Consider the following 25882-nt stretch of genomic DNA (forward strand, 5'->3'; position numbering starts at 1 on the left):
ACAGTCCCCTTTCTATCTCCATGGACTGAGGAGATCATGTGGTACTGACGCTCCTCTCCTTCCGATGAGCGTAAGAATTACGGAAGGAGAGAGAGATCAGCACACGTGGAGGAGCGCCTCGTCTGCCTGGGGGATGTGCAGCTGCAGTCTAGGTAGGGCTCACGGCGCCATTTGCTTTAGTTTAAACCTTGCGCAGTGTTTGAGTTGCCTCTGGCTGGCGAGGGGCTGATATCGTGTTGCACAGTGCCACCATCGCCTATGTAACGTTCGTACTTCTGCTCTGCTCATTAGCAGCCTGTGGTACCGTAACAGTACCGTAATTTATTTTCAAGACCGCCTACGTTCTTCATTCTGTGCTGGAGTTCCCTAAGCGGCACCCATTTCAATTGAGACGCGGTCTGACACCTTCGGGTGAAGTCCGCGCTATGTAAAAAATACCGCCATTTTTAGTAACCGGCGTATAAGACGACCCCCGAGTTTCCAGAACATTTTAAGGGGTTAAAAAGTCGTCTTATACGCCGGAAAATACGGTATCCATATTTATTATGGGTATTGTGAAAAAAATAAGGTTGAAACTGTTATATTTCCACATTTATTTAACCAATAAATATGCAGTCATGCTTGAATGTCTGCCTGGTTTCAGTGATATGAATACCCACAGAAGACAAATCAATGCACTTACAGGAAAATATGCACATTTCAGTATCAGCCTTGGGCATATCTATTGCTGTTCAATCCTATTTACTAAAATTCCTTTTTTTTAACCCCCTTAACTATCAATCCACACAGTTATTGGCCTGGCAGTCATGGCAGAGTGTATCCAGAATCACTCAAAAAGCACCCAATTTCCGTTTTTATCCACATTTAAAAATAAATACAGACAAGAAAATAAATGGTTTTCTGTCAGTATTTATCTGTAAAAATCAGTAAAAACGGAAAACAGGGAGCCTTAATTATAATCTAACCAGACCTTAATCACATCGACCGAATAATATAGTAGATTACACAGATGATGACTCCTGATCTTTAAGTTAAAAACAGTTGCTTCACTGAGTGCTGTTTTTTCCTCAGACCTCATTACTTATTCATAAAACATGAAAGATGTCATCAATTTGCCGTTGAGCTGAGGATCAGTTGGGTCAAGACCGTTAATTATGGATGTTCAACAAGAACAAATACTTCTAAGATTAAAAACTTTTTTCAAAAATAAACGACTAGATTTTAACCCCTTCTATGCTCATGACGGAGCCGCTTCGTCATGAGCCTCGGTTGAGCTGTGCTCATGACGGAGCGGTTCCGTCATGGCCCGCTCGGCGCGCCTGCGCGGCGCGAATTCCGCGCCTGCGGGGGACGTTCCATTGAGCGGGCGGGGCCATGACGGAACCGCTCCGTCATGAGCACAGCTCAACCGCGGCTCGTCACGAGCATGCGAGCGCCGCTCGGCCCCCCCCGCCCCCTTAGCGCTGCGGCGGAATTCCCGCCGCAGCAAAGTGATTAAAAGGGGATATATATAATAAACCAGATGAATAGGGTCCTGCACTGCTGCACCACATAGACTGCACGTCCTGGGATCGTTGTGTTTCCTACAGAGTCACACTCTAGTCAAAATGAAATAGGGTTTTTGTATGTCCAATTAAAATGTAAGATCTGCAAATGCTATACCCAAATTATTGAAGGTCCCTCCTGCAGCAGTCTACCTGTGCACTGATACCGTACTGAGTTAAACACTAGTCCTGCACACCTGGAAGGATAACGCTAAAGACAAGGACCTGGTTCTGACTGCTCCTTTCCACCAAATGAGCACACTACAATATTGTGACTCCATGAACACTGCAGAGTACCTCTCCGTGATGTAAAATCCTGAGGCACCAGACCACAAGCATATTGACAAGTGTTGACGATGTTAGAGAAGCGCTATGCCTCTCATTCATAAACAGAACTGAATATTGAAGATTCCACTGCCAGCAGAGAAACAGGAGCCAATCTTTTATGTCTGCCATGGTGAATTGTCACCTAGTGGACGACAGCAATGTTGGTGAGTCAAAAGATAGAGGGATAAACTTATGAGGGTTTTTTAAGAGGCACAAAAACGAGACAGGTTGTCAGTGATGAACACAAATTTAGACCATGAGAACTTCTCAGCTGAAAATATCACAAACACACATTCAACTGAAAATACTATGAATATTACTGAATACGCAATTAATTACATTTACAAAGAGAAGTAAGAAAAGAGGCGAAGCAGAAGTAAGAATGAAGAAGCAGCAATAGAGACATAATAAGTATTTCCAGTATTTTGGTCAAGAAGATGCCGGGTACCCTTGTAGATAATAGTGAAGAGAGAGGTTATTCATCTGTGAAAGATAACAAAATGACTTAGGAGTTTTAAGAAATGCTGATGTAAGATTGAATGATCAAGCAAGGAACATGAACGCACCTTCACATTAAGTATGATGTCTTAAAGAAGTCCAACAGAGGGAACTACACTTAAACAGAAAAAATAAAACATAACCCTTGTGAGTCAAACGACAGAGGGATGTGAATCAGGAGGGACACAGCAAGCAATGGCAGGCATTGGTATGGAGGCATTTTACTGTGCATGTCACCGGGTGACCATTTACCCACCTACTCACCACTGCAGGTGCAGGCGCTTAAAAAAGAAGCTTGAGAAGTGTGAAAAAAGAAAAGAAAAGTGGCCATTAGGGACTTCCTTACCTGTTGAAAAAAACACCACAAAATTAAGGGTGGTCTTTAGAGACCAGGACAAGAAATCCTTTTGTTTTGCGACCTATCGTTTTTAACCAAATCCAAGGTACCTGAGCAAGAAAACAGGCACAAAAAAGGTGAGTAGCTGCGGAAGCATGTAAGTGGGTAAACCACAGTGGGCCAGACACAGGTGTAAAGCAAGCATTCATGAATGACCCATAGTGAAATGTCCTAGAACCCTAGACATCACGTGCAGTTTCCCCACATAATGTTAGGCAAATGTTAGTGGAACTTTTCCAACTGCTGAAGCAAATGAGAATAGATGTCTCCTGTATGAATTTGTTGACAAGTAAGTATGAGGGATCCAGTGTAGACAAGTATTCCTTATCAAGTCAGATTTTGGCAAACAACTTTTGAATGCTCAGACCATAGAGTTTCAACAGGCAAGGATATGGGATAGATACGCTAATTTCTTCAATTGATCAAGCAGCAGAGAGTGTTTAGATGAATATTAGACATGCGATGTTAAAGCTTCTAGAGTACTGGATTAAGGAGAACAGATGAAGGTAGTCAAACAGAAAAAAGAGGCACTGGAAAATAGACTCAGGCTTTCAAAGTACATATTAATGAAGTACCTGAAGGGAAGGGCTCTACTCTGAAAATGGAGGACTGTCTGCACTTGTTATTAAACGAAACTTTAAAGAAGGACAGGGCCGGACTTGCTACCTGGTGTTTTGGAATGCTGCTGAGCTGGGGGCTGATTTTGTTGATGGGGACCTGCGTGGACTGAACTAAATTCGTATTGCTTTAATTATTTCGAAGTACACGCAGGTTTTCATGAAAGAAATCATCCCCCACTGCAGTGAAATCAGCCCCCAGCTCGTCAGAATTCCAAAACGCACTGTAGTCAATCCGGCCCTGAAGACGGATATTCAAATAACTAAATTATCCATCTACTGGGTTCACAGAGTCTCTTTCCAGGGTCTGAAACCCAGGCGTAAAGTGTATTGACTTATTTTTCCACTCACACTGTTTAGGAACATGTGATGACAATATTTGGGAAAAGGAATAGGTCTGTTGATGCGGAGTTTGCGTGATAAGAGTTCAGATATATGTTTTACACTAGGTCTTGTGTGAAACATGTATTGAACAAATTAAAAGGTGTCTTGATTTCATGTAGTCCACAGTAATGTATGTGTGTACTGTGTAGTCACTTAAGACATTCTCCTTTAAGTGGGAGTGAAGATGACGAAGACCGCCTTCACTACTTTGAGAAATTGACAGCCCTCTGTGTCAGTGTTAACATGGTTTACCTACGCTCACTCTGAAAGAGAGGGGTAGGTATGCCACTTCAATCACAAGGTGCGGGTCAACAACTAGAACAGGTAGAGACCATAGTGGCCACGGAAACTGCCAGAGAAGGTGAATGTCAGGGGAGGGCCATACATTTTGTTTTTAAATTAAAAAGTACAAAAACAAAATATGATGAGTGTAAATTGATGGTAATTGAACAAAAATGCATGAATTTTTTTTTTCCCTAAAGTCAAAAGTGCCTTTAAGTTTGTCTGGGCAATTTTACTACGAGCCACAGTATATGTACCTCAATCCTGGTTGAACACAGGAGGCTGTGAACACATCTACACACAGGTTATATTTATTTAGTTGAAAAGTTTTATATAGCGCTGGCTAGACCCGGAGGTATCAGAGCGCTTTACATGAAGAAGAACATTGTTTCAGAACATATTTACACAGTTACATCAGTTGCTGGAGTGTAGTTACATGAGTTACAAAAGCATAGCATACTCATAAGGATAAACAAAGTAGGCAGGGGGAGAGAAAACGATTTTCCAAGTTCAAAAATAGGTTAAATTCCAAAAGTTTATAAATCTTTTTTCGATAAATCTACATGCTACATTTCATAAGCAGAGAAGAGTCGATACAGTCTCAATGCAATATCATAAAGCATGTCTGAACATCTAAGAATCATGTGCGCATGTGATAGGTTCAACTGGACCATATGCAACAGAGATTCCTCTGCCCGTTACAATGCGATATGTGGAAAACGCTAATAAAGGACTACATTCAAAATTGCACGTTTAGACTTGGCTTGTCAGTCTTAACTGCGAGTCTCTGGACCAGTTTTAGGCCTCGAAGAACTCTACGGCCAATCTGGTACATACGTGACAGTCTGTAGAAACCAAGCGATTCGACCATTTTGTAAACAAAAAGCATGGTGTGCGCTAGACAGGGTTTTTCCTCAAAAGATCCTGAGGCAGTGAGTTTCAGTCATCAGGCCCCGGTGACGACTGCGCTCAAACGACGGCTCTCGGAGTTAAGTCGGGGCAGGTGAAGAATTAAGGCCATGTCCCTCTTGATTAAAGGCTCTCCCGTGACGTGTGCACCACGTCACTCGTGGCCCGGCGATAGCTTTCTCAGCCCTTGTGGTCAATCCATTCCTTGCTGACCGTGCAGCCAGGTGTTCTAAGTACTGATGCGCACTTCGCACCCAGCGCCGCCCTGCAGGCAAACAACCAGGCGAGCTAATCCTGCCTTTGCCAAGGTGCCGACGTGTGAGCCGCGGGTGTCATGGGCTCGTGTCAAAGTGAAAACAAGCAACCCTTTTGTGCCTGCGCCAACGCCTCTGAGCAAAGCTGTAAAGGATTTACATATTTACCTACTGCGAAAATGCCATTTACAGCGGCACTTCTCGCCTTGAAGGGCCTCCAGAATTCCTCAACAAGTGCACATTTAGCAGGCAATAAAATTATATGGTCAGGGCAAGAAAAGCTGACGAGCCTGAACTGCTGCTGTAGGTGGCAAAAAGTGAAGGTAGTTGGGCCATGAATCACTCCAAATTTTTAACGACTCGAATGAACTTGCAAGGCGTGCAGTAAAACAGCGCGCATGATGTCACCGAAGGGCTCTAACGCTGGGAGGAGGCGCTTTACGAATATGTCGGTGTGACATTTTATGCACGTAAACAATGCCTGGCGCGGCAAGGAAAGCGACAGTGAAGAGGATTCACCCGCGGTGTGCACACGTTCCCCGGTGTCTGGCGGCAGCTTTCTGGAGACGTAGGGAAGGAGAACGAGGTAGCACTGCCCCACATTCCTCACTAAGATAATGTGGTGTCTTAACGCCTAAATGTTATCACCACACGGTGATTTTTATAGTGCTTCAATGCACATCAGCTGCATCCACAACACAACAAAACCTTTTCCCATATCCTTTTCATCCAACATCCTAACTCCCTCACCCGCAGTACAGGTCACTACCCAAATGAAATTAGCAAACGCCATCACGTCCACGGCAAGGGACGAGACCACAGCAAAGGATGTGATAGGGAAGGGATCAACTGATCTCCAAAACAAACTCTCAATTTATCGACCCACCAGAAATTTGAGATCTAAGGACCAATTCTTGCTCTCCGACACCATATTCACACAGCAAGGCATGGCGGTGGGTCCTTCTCTTACCTGGGTCCCTTTCATTGGAACAGGCGCCTTACATTCGCATCTGCTCTGATATTGTCTGCTCCAAAAAGCTACTTAAAACCTGGCTCTTTTGATCGTATTTCTTCTTTTCTTTTTCCTCTGAGACTGTGCTTCAACGCCGAGCTACCCCTGTGGGGGTGATTCGCTGGACTATATTAAGTTTCAATACACCTCCACTCCTACTCCACCTCCACCTCCACCCTGATCTGCTCTCTCCTTCCCAATGAGCTAGAATACTACAGTCGCGTCATCATGAACCTCTTACTGTATTCACCCCTCTCTGGACAAAGCTATCAACTTCATGAGGCACGCTTCTGTAGTCTTCTGCAACCACCCCAAACTCATATTGCCACCAGAGGTTGAGGGCACTTTCTGCAGGGCACTCTTCTAGTTCCCGCCTTTAGTCTCCAAGGCTTCTCACACAGCCAATTTCCTACCCTGCCAAGAGCATCCCTTTTCTACAATACTTCTTATGCCGAGTACTTGACATTCGAGCACCCCCTGGCTGCTGTCCAGCCCCTTTGAACAGTGTCCTCCTTCCAAGCTTCCACAGTGCTCGCCCCCTACACCAGAACACCGTCCACCTGTGCCTGAGAGCTGTCATCTCTCCATAATAATTCAGTGAATGTCTCAGGGATTACCTTGTAGCTCAGAAAGTTTTATTCAAGAGAAATCTCAATAGCACAACAAGTCTTTCACACCCGTAGCCCTGTTGTTTAGGTATAATCATGTCTGTTCCACTCGTCATTACAATTCTACATCAACCATATATGCATCCACTAACCGATCAGTAATTATGGGCCACCTCGATTTACATTGTACAGTAGTGTTTCTTGTTAATGTGCTTCTCACTGCCAATATCTTCAAATACATGTACACTTTCCATTAGTTACTTCCTATTTGTGATTAACTGTAGTACCTGAACCTTCCAGGAAGCCCTTTACATTCAATGCTTTTGGATGTATGGCGCAAGAGTCACAATTTATTGCAACTTCTCGCTTTTAAAAGCAATGCGTAACATTATTAAATGAGCATGCCCCTTCAGCATGTACTCCTTTCACAAAGTTAGTGTTGGATCTATTTCCATATGTTTGGCAGATGTTTCCGACTTATATCATATTCATAAAGAATCCCAGCATACTCCTGAAAATCATATAGTAGTAGAGTTCCAGTAGTGTGCAGAATCACAGAATTTGCTCACTCAGATTTTCTACTACTTGCAAAATCACCTGCGCTCGTGCAGTATCATGCACCTGCACAATTAACCTTTTTTTTGTCCACAGGGTAAATCTGTTGCCCATTCCCCTACAATGTCATAACATACAAGGGTGTTCTATTCTTTTTACCAGCCGGGCAAGGCACTTTCTCATGCTATAAACACACGTTCCAGGGTGTAAAAAGACATGCAGGTTACTACCCCAAAACTCACTGATTCTTGGTTGTACACATAGTTATTCTGGTGAGCAAACCTGGAACACCTACTGTACTGTACCTAACCCTGATTTTACAATGGTAGAAACCCTGCCATAATGACATATTTACCTTCATCTAGAATCGTGAAATCCAACAAATCATGATTCTCTCTAACCAGATGTGGAATTTTGCACCCTTCCATAGTGTGGACCCAAGACATCCTTTTAAACAGGTGTTTTACTCATATAAATATAAGCAGAAAGAAGGTCAGTTTGGGTGAAAGACTTCGTCAAGTTCTTTTGTTTACAGGGTTGGCTAAAACTTTGGTTTATTCTTTCCATAAGCTTGAGTGATCAGTGGACAAGACTCAGGAATTAACTGCATCCTATCCAGAGTGTACGCGATTTCTGAGGTTCTTTTGGGTTCCCTTAATCAGGTATTCCAACTTCCACACTTAGGTGCACATTATGATGGCGGTTTTCCCGCATCCTCCGGGCCGGCGGAAGCCACAGTTGGCCCGGAGGATGCGGGAAAACCGTAGCGGACTGAAAAAGACCCCCCGCCAGATTAGAATGGCTGGGGGATCGTTTTTTAATCCGCAGCTTTTCCACCGCGATCGCCTCCCGTCCGCGGCGGAAAAGCACTAACATGGCTGGCGGTGTCTATCAGACACCGCCAGCCATATTAGGATGTCTTGAGGAGCATGCCTTTACACGGCGGTATTTCCGCCGTGCAAAGGCATACACATTTTTGTTTGGGGGCCCGTTGCGGGCCCCCAGGGGTGAAGGGGGGGTGGGGGCTGCACATGGGGGGTACCTACGGTACCCCCCTGCATTTGCCTGCACAAAGCAGCAGGCACCGCGCGGTGCCTGCCGCTTTGTGCATGCAAAGGCACAACTTACATTTTTATCATTGCGGCTTGAAGCAGCACCCGCCGCAATGATAAAAATACAGGATATGACCGCCAGGGTGGCGGTCACATCCTAATTTGCACGAAGGGACCGCCGCTGCCCCTGCGGACGGTCCCTCCTACTCTATGGTGGCGGACAGACTCAGGTCCGTCCGCCATCATAATCGGCCCCTTTGTTTTTAGGTCGAGCCTGGGCAGCGCATGCGTTGCTGCAAGGCATGCAGTAGTGGAGTATGGCTTTGAAGCCCCACCCACTCTCCGCCCATATTTTTAATTGACTTGTGTCATTGTCCTTTGTAAACGCTGGTTTCCAAGTTGTTATTAGGCTTGTTAATCCCTCCCTGCGACCGCCTTGTCTTCATTTGTAACCTCCCATGGAGACTGGCCCTTTTACTTCTGTTGCAACATGGTGTGTCTTATTTTAGTCTGTTTGCACTATTCTCTTTAATGAGTTTCTCCTACCGCAGACATGATGTGCTTTCCTCACCATGCACACTTTCACTTCCAAGCAGCCCCGGACAATGGCGGTCCCTTCTTTGTAGGGAAATATGACAATAGCTTAAACTCTCATTAAAGCAAGACCTGTTGCATTGCAAATGCCTATTATAATAGCACTTTCTAACCACGTTTTGAAATTTCCTAGCACTGTAATGGCGGATTGTACTGCATAGAATGTATAAGGCATGATGTGTCCAGGGAGCGTGTTATAACTATGTGAAACAATATGACTTTTATTTACTTAAAGGCTCAGCATCTCAAGCAGTAAATTTGGCTCCTCTTAGATAGGCAGAGGACACTACATGCACTACCTAATGGAAACGTGCGTAATCGCTCCAACAATGCAGCGTAGTCACTGTTGCAGTGTTCCTGTGGGAAGCTGGGCATGGACGCATGCTGGAAAAGATCTTCCAAATACTGACCCTCTTTGGAACAATCTTCAGCTTCTCTTGACTACCTCTCCCATGATGCCAGGGCCCAGGAACCCACTTTAGAAATGAGAATATCAATTTTGAGGGAAGACACTTAACTGTTGTTCTTTTAGAACATAAGGTGAGTGTTGGACTTGGCCCTTAAGGCAGGTTCACCCCTAATCTTTTTGCTTTAGATCTGTGATCTGTATGGATGATTTTCTGGTCTGTGCGCACTTTTTCCCTGTGTCCCAGAGTAAAGTGCGTGCATTTAGTTAGGCTGGCCTGCTCTCCCATAGGGATGCATGGGGAATGTCTGTGTCCCTAGTAGTTCCTGATGCGTGGGGAGTGCATGCTCGAATTTGCTATGTGCGAGCTCGTGAGAATGAATGCTTCGCAATGGTGTATGTGGCATGTGTGTGTCATGTGTAGAAATGCCACTTCTAGGACTTGGCATATTAATGTAAAATATGCCTGCCGTGTGATTGGCTGGAGCTGGCTGGTGAGCCTGGCTCCAGGAAGGCTGGATGGGTCTGCCCGGTGGTGAGTGTGAGATTAGCATGTTGATGGCTTGGGAGGAGTGCACCTGGTCCCTGATGGGCCTGGACTTTCCCCACACAATGCTGGCTCCACCCCCCTGTAGTGCGACTGATGTCCCTAGCCCTGCCAGTGAATGAAATGGGTGGTTGAGCTATCAAGGGTACTTCAAAACCAGCTGCGACTGTTTTTCCCCCACCCTGCACCTACAGACAAAGGGATTTTACAGTATAAGAAGGGGCTGTGTCCCCATACAATTTGTCCTTGGTTCTGCTTGTGGATCCTTGCCAGAGGGGGCTGCTGCTGCTGCTGGGGCCAAGAGAACCGCCACTTGGATTGTCTCCCTGCCTGGAGACCCAGTGTGCTGGCTCTGGCCCTGCCTGACTCCAGACCTTGCTGGAGCTTTGCTGTGCTTGGAAGCGCTTTTATTTGATTTACAGCGCTAGGAGTGCTTTATTTTCCTTTTAGCGCTGAGCGCGCTTCTCTTGGCGCTTGAGAGCGCTTTCCTTTGTCCCTGAGCGCTGGGGAGCGCTCTTTGTGCAGCCGGTGCCCACCCGGCATCTGCCCGTTTTGTTTTGCCGATTTGCGGCAGAGCGAGTGCCCACCTCGCCTTGTCTTTAATTAGAGGCCGGTGCCCACCCGGCATTGCCCCCGAGGAATTGTGCGTATCGAAATCACCGCCGCAGCCCAGGAGTGTGTGCAGTCACCGCCGGGCCGCCGCGCTGCCTGCGACGACCCGGAAGTGCTGGATCTGCTGGCCAATTACTGTGCGGCCCAGGAGAGGCGAACCGGAAGTCCCGCCCCCGGAGCCGAGCAGCATGGAAGAGAGGCAGCCGGCCGTGCCTGAGGCTCCCCGTGAGAAGAGAGGAGCCCCGCGCTGCCGGAAAAGAGGAGCCGCCGCGGAGCCCAGCTGCCAGCAAGCCAGTGAGTGCCTGGAAAGGGAGAGGGGCGTCGGGACACATTGTCCGTGTCCGCCCCTCCCCCGTAGCGCGACCTCGCGCTCGTGAATATTTGGAGCCCGAGAAGCTCCTGGGGCCATTTCTTACTTCAAGCCTTGCGAGGCTCACGGCGCCCTTGTTCTTGAGTCCGTGAAGGACTCCCACGCACCACCATTATTGTTAGAGCCACGAGGCTCTGGGGGCATTATCTGTCTTTGAGTCCCCCGTGAGGGACTCTAACGTTCCGCCCATATTGATTTAGAGCCCTGAGAGAGGCTCTGGGGGCATTTCATTTGTTTAGAGCGCTGAAGCTCTTAGGTGCCAGTCACTTGTGTTCTTGAGCCCACGAGGCTCCAATGTTGCCCTAACTTTCCCTGCACCAGTTGCCAAGCACTTTGTGGGCAACTGCTACGTTTAGGCTTGTGGTTTGTGCTGCCTGCGCAGACCCCCTGACATTGAGACTCAGGGCATTCAGCCCCTTGCGAGGCCAGTTGGCCTGAGGGACAATCCTAGTGTTGTGCTATATGCACCCTGCGCATTGTAATTTACTGATGTATGTGATTCTTGCGCAAATGTTCTAACCTGCACCTCTTAATGTGTTTAATGCCTCATGTGCAATTGTTGATGTCCCATTACCTTTGCTAAAAGTGACCTGCTTAGGTATTTTATGTTTATCCCCTTTGCTAAATGTGACCTGCTTAGAGGATTGTTGATGTCGCATTACCTTTGCTAAAAGTGACCTGCTTAGGTATTTTATGTTTATCCCCTTTGCTAAATGTTACCTGCTTAGAGGGTTGTTGATGTCCCATTACCTTTGCTAAAAGTGACCTGCTTAGGTATTTTATGTTTATCTCCTTTGCTAAATGTGACCTGCTTAGGTGATTGTTTAGGTTTCCTTCCCTTCGCTAATAGTGACCTGCTTAGGTGATGGTATTCCTTCCTTAGGTCCTGATGATAAGGTCCTAGTTCCCTGCGTGATTTTCCTACAATGTTTAGGGTTGCGTAGGAGGTATTTACTCTTTACCAGTGATTACTGGTTGTGTGCTACATGTACTATTTTGGTGCTAATCATTATATGTTTATGTGCTAAGTGTATACCTACAAGTATTATTTCTAACAAGTGCCTACCCCTGACAGTGGTCCATGTGGCCCTGTCCTGTACATAATCCCTTGTAAATTCTGCCCGTGCCTGTTGGCACATTGTAAAGTTTGTGTGTTATCTAATGTGTTTTTATTATAATACAAAGGCTATTTTTATATAACCTTGTGTGGAGTTTCCTTTGTGGTGGGCCTTGGGTGGTGTTGCTGGGGTGCGTGCGCAAACACTTAACTCATACCGCCTCCAAGTTTAGCCTTGCTGCTCGCGCCACGTTAGCTAGAGGGTGAGCAGGGGTTATCTTGGTGTGTAACTCCCTTGCCCTTACTTAGGAGTGGTGGTCTATGACTGACTTTGGCGTGAGCCCTGGCCAGCCAGGGACCCCGTTTCTAACAGTGAGGCAGGTTATGACTACCGTGTCTTGGACAGAACTCAGGGAGATGACTTACTCCAGCAGTCACTGTGACACTATTTAACCATCTTAATGTATAGAAAATGCAACTTTGTAGAACGCTCTCCTTGATGTCACACACTTGGTCACAGCAGCTCTTGCATCAGTAGAAATTGTTGAGACTTCTAGAGGCTGGTCACTGACTAAGCATGAATCTGGGCTACTGGTCAGATTTGTATTATTATTAAACACAACTACACATGCAGTGAAAAGGCTCCAACCCTCCTCCAAACTGTGCATGCCCTATGTGGAAGTGTTTTAAAATCATATTTTAAAAAAAAATTGTTGGCAAATCCGTGAAGGAGATTGGTCTTTATTTACTCAGTTGGCAATGGTCTTCCTGGTCATGGCTGGTGCAGATAAATGCGGTGGAGTGGGGCGGGGGAAGTGGACAGACGACGGCATAGGTTTTATCTATTTATTCAATTTTACCTATTCCGTCGTCTGTTGGGCCTGGGTAACAAGAAACGCAATTGATTACATGGAGGGCACAGAGAATGAGGGGTGCCCTCTCTGTATCATTTTCTACTTTTATCCTAAGCATTAGTTTTTTTGTTTTTTATGGCTTGACCTCCTTCTTATTCGTTATGGTAATATATAGTTGTATTGGTAATTCCTTTTCAAGGGGCAAATAGTTATCAGGAACAATATGTTGTTTGAAATATTTATTTTTTACTGAAAAGGTAGCACAGGTTTGATCTTCTAGGGATCACCATTCTACTAATCTAAGTCAGACCAACTAACAGCTTTTAAGGTTAGTGCAAATTGTAGAAAAGATTTAACTCTGGTAGAGCAGCCGAGAGGTGCAGTGCTTCTGAAGCATCAGAGTGCCTAAGACGGGACCAGTGCCTAATCTTTGCAATGTATTTAAGGCTCTCACAATGGAAAGGCTCCAATATTAACCATACTAGTTCTATATGCACTGTCAGCACGATAAGTAAAGTTATCTGGGTTATAGAGACAAATCTACCTTTGAGTGATTAGCAGATTGAACATTTTTCTGCGTTGTTGTAGCATACGAGGAATTCCAAATGCCAGATAATTCAAATAAACATTTACAACAGAGACGAAAGGTTATTTTTCATAGTATGTGAGGCATTTATGTACCAAGCAATTAATACTGTTAACTTGCAGGGCTTATCAACGTCCTAATAATACGTTGAGTCAGCACTTTCATGGAGCCATTATGTGTCACAACCGTATTATATGTTTAGTAAATCAATGTCAAGATCTTCACTCCCTCTTAAGTCGCAAGTACAAGATGCTTCTGTTGCTGCACACTCACCACAGGATGACCCTACGTCCTAAAATTAAAAATGTGTGTATGTAAGAAGATTCAGTCACATACTTCAATATCCTAACTCCCCTCTAGGCAGCAAATGTGCAATAGCAAATCTTGCTAAATCCAGGTTATTCCACAACTCAGCAACTTTCCATGGCAAGAGTCATTCTTATGACTCTTGAACACTTCAGCAACCAGGACTACAGGTGCACCTATCAAACCACCCGTTTCTTGTTTCACTAAGTCATAGGGAAGAAGCAACTTCTTCAATATGCGAAATTATCCCACTTCAATAGTAGAGAATGCAGGAAAATCAGCTTTAAAAATGGAAACGATTGGTAGCAAGTTAGTATGAGAATTGTGAATTGAGGGTATTCTTTCTAAAGGCAAAACTTTGCACTATTGATCAGAAAATCGGGTTGGGGTGATACCTATAATACCCAATTTAGTGTACAGTGGAGTAAACCTGAAGTTTATACTCACATTTTGTTTGGAAATTGTATGGCACTCGAGGGCAGGGTGATCATTCACCAGGTAACCCCTAATTAAATTGACCGTAATGATATGTGAGGTGAGCAACTCATCGCTCCATCAATACACTTCCTTATTTTGCTCTAGCCCAGTTGTGTGTTTTGGAACCAATGGGCCACTTTTATAACCAGGATATCATCGGTGTCATGGGATTTAGAATTTAGCATGAGAATATTTACTTACCGACTACAAGGCCCAGGCTACACCATGGAATATCCATAATTTTAGATCCGTGTTGCAACCTATGCTTTATGATAGTAATTCACTTGGGTGGTACCTGGTGCGGAATGTTCATTTACTCTGAATCGCTCTTGGGTAAATCTTATTTCGATTTTTAATCACATTCAAGATATCGTGCAGTGAGGAGAAAGCTGGCAAAGATGCTCCCGGAGGGCTTCCTTCACCTCCTGGGACATTACAGTCAGGTCTTTAAGTGTAGTAACCTCCATAGCACTGAGCCACCATCTTTCACTACAGGATGCAGCAAAACAATTTTAAGAAAAATCACATTTCTCACCATCCTTGTTTGCACCGCAGCTGGCCGAGAGAGAGTAGAATATTCTTTAAACTGTAAAGAAGGCTTGGCCGTGATATAAATTAGGGCTGGGGTAGAAAATTAAGTAATTGTAATTGTAATTGTAAAATAGTTTTTATAGAGCGCATCCTATCGCTCCACGGAGCATCTTGGCGCTGTAAAAACCGTAGCCTAGAATGGTGGGCCGGAAATACTACTCACATCAATTTCAAAGTACCTGAAGGTTTATTTGAGCCTAGACTAACTGTTTACTAGCCGTGTCTGGTAGATTAAAAATCCAGGTTTTCAGGGCTTTCCTGAATTCGATTTCAGTGGGGATTTGTCGTAGGCTTTGTGGGAGTTTATTCCAGGCTTTAGTACCAAGGACGGCAAGAGATCTTCGAAGGACAAGAGTAACGTCCTACAATGGAGAGTTTCTGTAGGCACTGGCATTTGTAGCTTAATATATTACAAGGTGAATCCAGGGTCACTGCTGGAGAGATTAGGGGGAGAGGGAAAATGGAGTCAACCAGCCAGCCAGCAATGTGAAGGAGGGACAATCAAGGGGACGTCAGCTGCATCTCCCGGAAATCCAGTTTGATAATTTTGATTGGTTAGTATTTGAAGCTCCTGGAGCAGATTTAGATGATTTCAGTCATTTAGAGTTACGGGCCCTGGTTGTACAACTGTGGACTGAGCCTAGATGTGAAAGAAACACACTTGCTGGTCCAGTACTGGATGGATTGGAGTTGCAGGAGGGTGAGCTTGCTATTAAAGTATGTGTCCTGAGTGAAGGTGTCAATGTCATCTTGCGAAGCTGGATGGTATGTTTTTCTTGTTCTGTATAACCGGAAACGTCCACCACTTGTTATTTGAAAATAATAAGTCCGATGGAAATATTTTAACAAAACAAGAAAGAAAGAAAAAAGGGAAGGGACAGTTTCCATGCAGATTTAGAGTAGTTCTGCAAAGGGCTAGTGTGAGATATGCAGCAGAGCTTCCTGTGAATGTTTGGTACGTGACGTGGGCGCACCTTTTCACTGGGCCTTGCCCTGGTCTCTTGTGCCTGCTCTCCTTGCTCGCAGGTGGAATTTATATCAGTCTTTGGAGATGTGGCTTCAGCTCCTAAGCAGCCTGGGAAAAGTCTCTTTTCCACACTGTCCGGCTCCCTGCACTGCAGTTTCCTAAGGGCCTTTTCTGAGGAGGGGGACCAGACAGTTGACAGAAAATGGTCAACTAGGTCACCAACAGGTAAGATGTGCAGGGCTTCAGAAGTCCACTCCTCCGCTGCATCCACTGCAGGTAGAGTTGATATCTGTCTCTGAGGGCAGGGCCTCCACCCCAACACTTTGTGGGAACTAAAAACCCTTATACACATGGTTCCCCTGTTCCCTCTATAACACTAACTTGGGGTACTTAAGATAAGAAGGGGGCACAGACAAGAAGCAGAAGTGGGTCTTCAAGTACAGAAATATGCAGGATGCTCAGGGCTTAGGGAGTGTTCTACTATCATGTAGATAAGTCACTCTGGTTATAACACGCTTGTGCTCCATAAAGCAGCGCATACACCACAGTGCTTAGTTTGTATAAATATAAATGGAATGACCCAACGTTTTTCTTAGAAGACTGCCTCTGCCCAGTGCTGGGGTTGCAGAATACTAGAATGTGTCTTCTTGATTCTACCTCATGCCTCTTTCTTTCACTACCCTAAACTACATTTTATTTTCGTACGGGTCCTTTTTCATTCAGGCCTTCTCACTTTGCCATTTTTTTGCCTGTCTTTCTTTTCCTTTTCATTTTCCTTTCTTCCTTTCTCTCTCTTGCTCTTGGTGAGAGCATTTTGGTGGAAAATAAATCTGTTCCAAAAATCAAGTTCCGGTGGCCCCTTTCTTCACAGATTAGGGACTGACCCACCACCTCTATCACCACTGAACCTTTAGATGGCATGTACAACTTGTACACTAATAATGTTTAGCCTGTTGATCCTCTAAAATGCCATCATAATAAAATCGTACTTAGTCAAAGAGGTTGTTCCTGCAAAAGGCTCTCTGGTGAAAAAGTTGCACAAAAGAGGAGCCCAATAATTGCCTTTGCATTAGAATATGTTGTACAGTTTTTTACTGAAATATATCGCGAAGGATTATGGGGTTTCTACCGCTGATGAATTTGAAAATCCTGAGCCCAGCACCTTTGCCTAATCTCCTCACCTCCCTGTCACTTCTCCAGAGTGATTATGGGCTCATTAGGAAACATGATTACTGTTATCAGTCTTACCGCACCTCGTGTTAGTCACTGCCACACTTTCCATGAAAAAATCTCCTTTTTTTTTACCTTGTGGGAGTATCGACCCACCTGGTGCTTTCATGTTATCATCTCACTGTGACCTATATTTTCTCTTGTTTTCCACAAAAACGCTTACTCTTCAAGAATGGAGTTTGCAGCAAGAGTATATTCAATATTGCAGATTTGGCATGTTCTGGCACTCAGCCCAGACATTTGTTTCAGGTTAGTGACTATTCAGCATGTGTGTGCCCTATATAAAGTACTGTAATACTTTGATGTGGTTGCGCACGTGAACATGATTGTGTAAGTATGCGTCAATGTGTGTGTTCCCATGTTCTCCTACACTACCATATATATTATCGAATACATTTGTTTCTGTCAGCTGGAGCATTACCCAGTGTCTATTTTGTTTGAAAAAAAATCACATGTTTGGCGAATATATACTAGTCTGTATAAATAGTTCACACTTCAAAAGCACCAGGGCAAAATATTGCAACATACACACACACCGAGGTAGAGATGCATACACAGGGACACAGACACGCGCAGGCACATACGCCCTGCTGTTGTGCAGCGACAACATTTATGTGAAAACACACATCACCTTACAGTCTTTTGTTCGAAGCATTGCAGTCTTCATCTCTCGTGTGTGAGGCAATTGTTCTGTTGGATGTAAAGTGTCTTTCTTTCTATCTATATATACTATATATATATACACACACATACACACACACACACACATTCACTGACATTGTTTGACGTCAAGGACTACTTGCAACCCCAAAATTTACTGCTTTGTTAATGGTGCACCAAATTTTAAAATGATCAATCACACTTCCATTTAAGGCTTTTGCTATTTCCATCCTATGGTCACATACGTGTACACACAGCATTTCTATGCTTCTATGATTTTGGGCCATTTATCAACAATTTTCTTTTTCAAAATGAGGGCTTATGGAGTAATGTGAATAGTATCATCAAAGATGATGTCATATGAGATATCATCAGTGATGTCATCATTGATCTAATTTGAGATGTCATCTGCTGGGACACAAAAGTCGGACTTGCAGCCCTGCCCTGAGTGCCTCAGCTGGAACAATGTCTGGATCTTTGTTGCTGATTTTTTGTTGGCATGGGCGAACATGGATCATGCGTGTGCGCCATGACGTGCCTGTCTCATGGATTGCAGTCTTGTTGGACTAGGAGGACTGCCAAAAGAGCTGCCCTCTTGAAAGGCTTCTGCCTTTGCCAGGAGTTAAGCAGCAAAAGCGTGGTGGTGGCAGCATACCGTGTCGTGATCAGTAGAAGTAAACAGGCCTTTTCACCTGTGTTATTAGAGTGAGGCCTACAGACCCACTCATGTAAAGTTCTGCTGCTGTGCTTAACTAACCTGGAACAAACATCAAGTTATTATGTAAGGCTGTGCGACAGTGGCAGCGGCATGGATTCGGGGGTGAGGGGCAGATGTGAGCCGTTGGCAGGGGGTCACGCGGGGGACAGGTTGGAGGGTTGTGATTGTGGGAGAGAGAGAGCAAAATAAAAATAAAACAACTTACCTTGCCGCCGGGTCCCGCGTCTCTGCTCAACTACCTCCGACTTCAGGAAAAGGAAGTAGGCAGCCAGGTACCCTCCTCTAAGCCAACCACAACGCTGCAATGCAGTGTTGGGTTAGGTCTGACACGACGCTCTGCCCGGGGCTGGAGGGGTGGGCATGTTTCCCAGGCAGGCTGTAATGGAGCCTGCATGGAGAACAGCGAGAGTGTGCATGACTGGTTTGGGCGGCCAGAGAGGGCTGACCAAACAGTCATTGCACACTTAGGAGTGGGAAAACCACCCTTTCCTGCCCTGCTCCAAGAGCTGAGCACACCCACTCACCTGCAAAGCAGCACAAACATAAAATGATAATAACTGAAAGTTATCATTTCATGTTTTTGCTTCTCGCACTGCTTGAAAGAAGTGGGGTGATGCTGGAGGAGCTGTCACTGCTGTGCAGTGCATGTGTATCGTATGCATGTGCTGGGTGTATGTGTGCCTGTGAATAGTATAATACATGGAAGATTTTGGGTTCCATTTTGGGAAACCCAACGCAGACTGGAGCACCATGAGGAAGTCAGAAGTCAATTTTTTTTTATTTGTGTAGGTAATTAAAACCTTTACAACACAGGTATCAAAAATTCTTAAAACATCCTTATAAAACACTTAAAATAGGTAATAAAATAGAAAATTCATTATGAAAAACCTCAGCAAAGCTGGATAGAGTGCTTTCCTTTTTTCACTATCTGTAGTCCTGGACTCTATGTTAGGAAGCTCTAGTCCTGTTCAGCCGGTTACTGTGATTGCCCCATGGGCTCTGCTTGCACAGCGATGTAGCACTAGTGCTAGACATTCATGTTCAGTAAGATGACATTCAGTGTCCATCTGTTGATTGGCCTACTTCTGTAGTTTTCTCCGCCAGTTTTGGCATTCTCTGTTCGGCCACTCTCAAGAATTTCACAAATCTGCAGTTTAGTTGCGTATTTGATGGATTCAAACAGGCAAGCACCTCTTGCCTTCTAGTACTAATCCCTGGTTGCCTAAATTGGTCTTTGAGAAGCGATTGACGGGCGTGTTGTAAGTCTTCACATAAGCAGATTACGTGAAGGATGTCACCATTGCTGGAGTTACATAGCCTGCAGGTCTCATTGCCATCCTTCCTCAGCCATGGTGGCAAGTGCCGCGGGCATGGCAGAATCTCTAGTCTGTACTTTAAAAAGCTAATTTTTATGGCTCTGGGGTACCCCTGGTTAAAGTTTGTTTGTGGCATTAGTGATTTGTGGGAGTTTAAAGTCATCCATGCATGTGATCTTTTTGAAAATAAGACCTTGTCCTCTAGTAAGGAAAGTGATTTGACATTTTTCCAGACTACTTTTTTGAAGTTTCTATGCCCAAGTTATTTGTCCCAGATCTCGGAGAGTTTGGTGACCTCGAAAGCTGACTGGAGGTACTTTCTTGCCTCTGAAGGGTCTCTGCTTTGTATATCACTCTATAACAGAGAGTTTAGTGTGTTTGTGGTAGAGCTTCTTAATTTGTGGCAGCAAATAATGTAAGCTCCTTGCCTGGCTAGATCTTGTTTCTGCAGGCCGAACTCCAGTCTTATTTGAGCTGGAGCACCATGAGGAGGTAGAGGAATCCCTGTAGACAGATTTGTGGATTGCTGCATTCCTGTGAGCTCGGTGGGACACACTGGAGGAGAGAGCCATGCTCTTCAGTATACTTCAAAGCGAGCACTCTGGTTTAGCAAGAGAACCCTGGGAAGGGGCCTAGGCACATCTCAGGAAGTAGGTGGGACTGATGAGAGAATTATAGGCTTGGGGCCCTTGGTAACCAATTGATACACATATCATTGTGGCTGACATCCATTTGTGAACCTCTAGTCCCTTCCATTGCCTGTGTTGTGGGGCTATCAGATTTGAAGTTGCTCCTGCTGTGGCAGAGTGATTTCTAGAGGATGTGCAGAGCAGAAGAGTGGGCACTTCAAAAAGAAGCAGAAAACCAACAACAATGTCAACGATTCAGACCCTAGATCACATTTAGTCTGAAAATGGACATTAAGACGGGGAGCTCCAGGCCCCCTAAAATTGCTACCTTTCAAACAGCCAGACTGGTTAATTTAGTGACTTTTGTGGTTCACCCTGGCAAGGATTGTGGTTGTTGCTAAAGAAGATTTCACTCTCTTCAACCAATAATCTAATTTCTTACAATGGATTAGTGTGAAATTTACCACAGAGGACCCAAAGGTTCTTGCAGATTGATCCAACAACACCAAAGTTATTAAAGAAACCAAAATGCCTTTCTTGTGGAAACTCTGAACAGAACTAACTATAACTACACAGTGGCAATATATATTAAAAGCCACTCAACTCCAAAAAGGAAGATGCATTGCACTCCCGAGTTGGTGATATTATGTGAATTTTATTGTTAATTCAGCATTGGCAAAACCCTGCACGTTTCGTCATCTGCTTCTATCATGGGTTCAAAATGTATCAGGTTTTGCTGATGCTGAATTACCAATAAAATTCACAGCATATCACTAACACATGAGCGCACTGTATCTTCCTTTGTAGAGTTTAGTCGTGTTTTACAGATACAGGCTCTCATACCTATGCAGTTCCCCCCTCTCTGAGCCTATTTTGGCCATTGACCCCATCCCCAGAGGCATTTCCAAATTAAAGGTGCCCCAGTGCCAACGGGGGCACCCATCATTCAGCCAGCATTGCTCCCATCCGGAGGGAGTACCTGTTTTTTGCTGCCTCCCTCGGGGTAGGAGCAATATGTTTTCTTTTTCTCTGCCCACAAGAGTCTGCTTCCAGCCGGCGGGTGCATGTTTAAAACTCCCACCGGCTGGGAGCAAACACATGTCTTCCTGCCTGCACTAGTGTGGGCAGCGAAACTACTGTGTCCCAGGGTTGGGCTCCCCAGAACATAACCACTGAGACGGCCCGGGGCCTTTTTTAGGCCTGGGTAGGGGGACCATGTGGCCACTCTCTCTTTTAACTACTATCACGGCCCCATGGGATGGGGTCCCTGGGCCTTTTTGAGGCTTGAGAAGGGGGCCATGCGGCCCCTTCCCAGTTTATTTACATTTTGGCCCTTGGGGATAGGGTCGCTGGGGCCTAATTAGGCTCCGGAGTAGAGCTTTGTGCCCCTTCTCCTAATTTAATTTCTTGGCCCAAGGGATGGAGTCCCTTGGGACTAGTTAGGCTCTGGGAAGCCAACCATGTCCCCCCTCCCCTTAATTGACATACCCGGCCCCAGGGAATGGGGTCCCTGGTACCAAAATGGGCTTTGGGTGGGGGGCCCTACTCATGTCCCCTCCCCAAAAATGTTTTTAAAAAATGGAGTTCACTATTTTATTTTATATTTTTGTGACAAAGTCCTGCAGGATCGCTGCAAAAATTGGCAATTTTTAAAACAAATTTAGGCTTGTGGGGTGGGGGGGTCCTTCTGGGTTCCTCCCACAAATCCTAGGGGGTAGGGTATACCTACCCTGCCCCCTTATATAAGTTTGTTTTTAAATTTCAGGACAGAGGGCTAAGTCCCCGAGTCCTGTAATGGCTGCCAGCAACATTTTTCTCATGTTGTTGGCAGCCTGTCAGATCGTTCGCTCCTGCATGGGTCTGACTCCCTCTGGAGTGAACTGGCCCATGGGGAAAGAAGCTCAATGGGCCAATCAGAACGCTCAATATTTTAAAATTGAGTTTGAGGGGCTCTCGCCAGAGTCCCCCAAACTCAACGGTCCAGATATAAAAATTATTTTACACCTTCATTTCTCAAAAACCACTGAGCAGCTTGACACCAAATCACAGAAAGCAAATTCCAGAGTGTCACAAACTTTATATTAGAGGATTTAAACTGAATTAAACAATCTGTCTAAAAGGAAACTATTAAACCACTTCAACTTCAAGCCTTTAAATCCAGTATAAAGCCCATTCATACAAAAGGAAAGTCATTGAATGTATTTATTCATGATGACCACCAGTCCATTTTCAAATCTCAATAGAAGTGGAATGGTTGAATCTCCATATTAGATCCATGAATGTTCAGATATGACACATTCCCATTCAACACAATTGTCCTTCTACATTTTCCTGAAAAAGAACATTCAAACAAGTCATTGACTTAACCTTGACCCTCACAATATCTACAGTTTCTAAATCCACTGTTAAATAAGAAATATCTAATTCCGCCAATTAAAAAACATAAGCATTCCTGAAAACTCAGATGTTGTTTTTCTATAAAGAAAAGATCTCTGACAACTAGAAAGATTATTTATATCAAAGAATACATCCAGATCTCTAGCCATTCTCAAAAATTTGAAAAGGAAATAATATAGACATGAAATTGCAGAAGCCTTAGCTCTATGCATGCATGATAAATTACTCTATAAATTGTGAGAGAATGTTGTCCGAATTAATTACACTTAATGGGGAACAACAAATATGAACCACAAAATGTGCCCAATTTAAGCACAAATGCAATCAATTCCTCTAATTATTCTATACCAAGATCTTAATAAATAGCAGCTCTACTTTAGACATAAGCTCATCACCACCTGCTACATTTCTTCCTTTGCAACAATGTAATGCTTTCGTTGCCATGTTTTTGACTTGAACACTTGTGTGAAACACCTTTAGTATTTTAAAAAGAATAACACTGAGATACTTTCATTTTGATTTGAGTCACTCAATGTCTTCTTAAAGAGTGTGTTTCCAGATACACAAAAAATTTATCAAATGACTCCATTGCACATAAAAAACAAAGGCTAATCCTAACATTATGGCCAACTATTTGCCTGTCACAAATTAACTATGGCTTGGAAAGGTTATTTGGAAATGTGTTGAAATCCAACTAGATAATCTAGTTGAACAAAGCAGGGTTTTTGCCCCCTATCAATCTGGTTTCCAAAGTGGATGCAGCACAGAAACAACCACTTCAACAATCCACTGAGATAGCCAGTGCATTTTGGATGATGGGCCTGCTTGTGTCCTCCTCCTTCTTTATTTATTGCTTATATTAGGTGTGATTGTCCATCATGGTGGTCTTACCCAGGCCCCAAAGACTCACCTATTTTAGTGGAGAGATGCTGAGATGGTTTAAATCTTTCCTGCCTAATTGTAAGCACATGATCACGATCCATGTCAACTTTAGAGCTAGTTCCTTTTGGTGCTCCAGAGGGATCGATCATAGCAGCTATGCTCTTCAGTCAATATATGGCTGGAAGTTGAAAAACAGGCAGGACTCCCAATTCTACATACAAGTCCCTCAGGCAAGCGCTTCAATCATTAGTACTGGAAGAAACCTGGCTTGCACCTATGACTTATACTGCTTTCAAATTGCGAACCTACAAAGCAATCGAACAAGCATCACTACTAATGGACAAAGCTGCAGTGGCTGGCAAAAGCCACGCCTGGATCGTTCTGCCATCATACACCCACTTGAAACCCCATCCATATTTGCAAGACTTCTTCAGGGACTATTACAAAAGGAAATTAAGCCTGTTAAGGTTGGGCTGCTTTGCCAGCAAAGATCTCACCCCTAAATGGCTACGGTCGTGGCCAACTTCCGACTGTCGCCTTTGTGACAATGGTGCAGAGTCATTACTGCATTTTATATGCATATGCCCTGCACTTCAGAATCTAAGGAAAGTGCTTTTGTTACCACTCTTAAGAGATGCCCAGGTGAGAACCTGTAGGGCGGCTGTCATTACATGCCTCAGTGGATCTTGGATAAAATTATCTTGTAACACTATAACATTTCTGGAGTATGCCGCTGAAGAGCTGGGACACAAGGCAGCAATCAAAGAGATCTCAGGATAACAGGTCTGGACACAGCCATGGACTCACTTTTATTCCCTCGATGGACTTTTCAGTCTCCACTCCCTAGCTACTCAATTCATGTCACAAAAGTGTACCCCTCATTTTCCCAATGGACTTTTTCTCAATTCCCTAGTATTCCAATTCATGTCACAAAAGTGTACCCTGATCCAACTTATACCATTTCCCTAAATTCTACTTTCTCCTTCAGATCTCTTTCTCAAAAGCCTGTGTAATTTTACATTCTCTTTTCATGTATTTCTCCTCTTTGTTTTATTTTGACTTGACGTTGATTTTGTGCTGTTTTAAAATGTAAATATTGACCAAATGGTGGTAAGCTCCACCCTTTTATGATTTTTGTATAAATAAAATAAAAGTATTATTATTAAAATCAGTCAATATATGGAATCATCAAACATTTTGCTGGAGGAGGCTGAAGTGGCCAAACATCAATATGCTAATGTCAGTCAAGGCTAAATGATGATTACCTCGATCAAAGACATAATTTGCTAAAGAAAATGTCTACTGCACTTAAAAGATAGATATCATCAAATCTCTTAGAACTGAATACAGCCATGTACGGGGCAATAAACTTAACAAAAATTGTCTTGATAAATTTCAGGTGGAAATCATTTATCACTTGCTGTTCAGTCACATTAAATCACTAGGAAACTAAATAGAATTCCTATGGTTTATCACACTGATCAAATTTTCTGTAAAATTATGATTATCTACAAACAATTGTGCCTTTATTCAAAGGGTAGAATGGTGCCCGCATAATCTTAATTGTCTTTAAAATCACAATTTATTGTGACAAATGTATTCTTTTCCATATATTATTACTGTTTTCCACTCCTCTCAGGGCCCCCTAGAATGCCCTGGGCTTGGATACCTAAACAGATTTACACCAAACCAACGAAACACCATGTGTGCATAAAGTAAAAAAATTAAACTGAAGAAAATCAATTCACTCCGATGTGTACTAAAATTGATAATATGTGTATGCTTTTTTGCAGGATGAAAATGCACCACCAACCTACTGCGGCTGTCTAAGATGGAGGCCATTGTCAGACATTGGGACCATTGCTTGGATGATCACCTTGAGTGATGCCGTGCATAACTTTATTGATGGACTGGCGATTGGCGCCTCATTCACTGTGTCTCTTATGCAGGGTCTGAGTACCTCTATTGCAATCTTATGCGAAGAGCTGCCTCATGAATTCGGTAAGATCAGTTCAAACATTTATTAGCAAACAGTATTAAGTTAATTTTGGATGGATGGAGCATATTACTATGCAAGTCATTGCCTATTGGGCATTTGTGCTGCATTATAAAAGATCGGGCTGGACTGTTCCCATGAGGCACAGGGTCAGACTGATTTGCATATGGCCTTGTCTGAACTGGGGTGGTGTGGAGTGCAAATAAACGATGGATTTGGGCCCAGATCTCTGTACTGGGGTGAATGTA

General features: G+C 44.1%; 1 protein-coding gene across 1 annotated transcript in view; it reads left to right on the forward strand.

Moving 5' to 3' along the window:
- The window catches only part of SLC39A8 (solute carrier family 39 member 8), a 234795-nt gene that overhangs the window by 175756 nt on the left and 33157 nt on the right, over window positions 1–25882 (forward strand). Inside the window, exon 7 of the mRNA XM_086961583.1 lies at window positions 25432–25639. Within this exon, the coding sequence (XP_086817709.1) occupies window positions 25432–25639 (208 nt within the window). The remainder of the gene's footprint in view (window positions 1–25431; window positions 25640–25882) is intronic.

This window comes from Lissotriton vulgaris, chromosome 3_1 (genome assembly GCF_964263255.1).
Source record: "Lissotriton vulgaris chromosome 3_1, aLisVul1.2, whole genome shotgun sequence".
Taxonomy (NCBI): Eukaryota; Metazoa; Chordata; class Amphibia; order Caudata; family Salamandridae; genus Lissotriton; species Lissotriton vulgaris.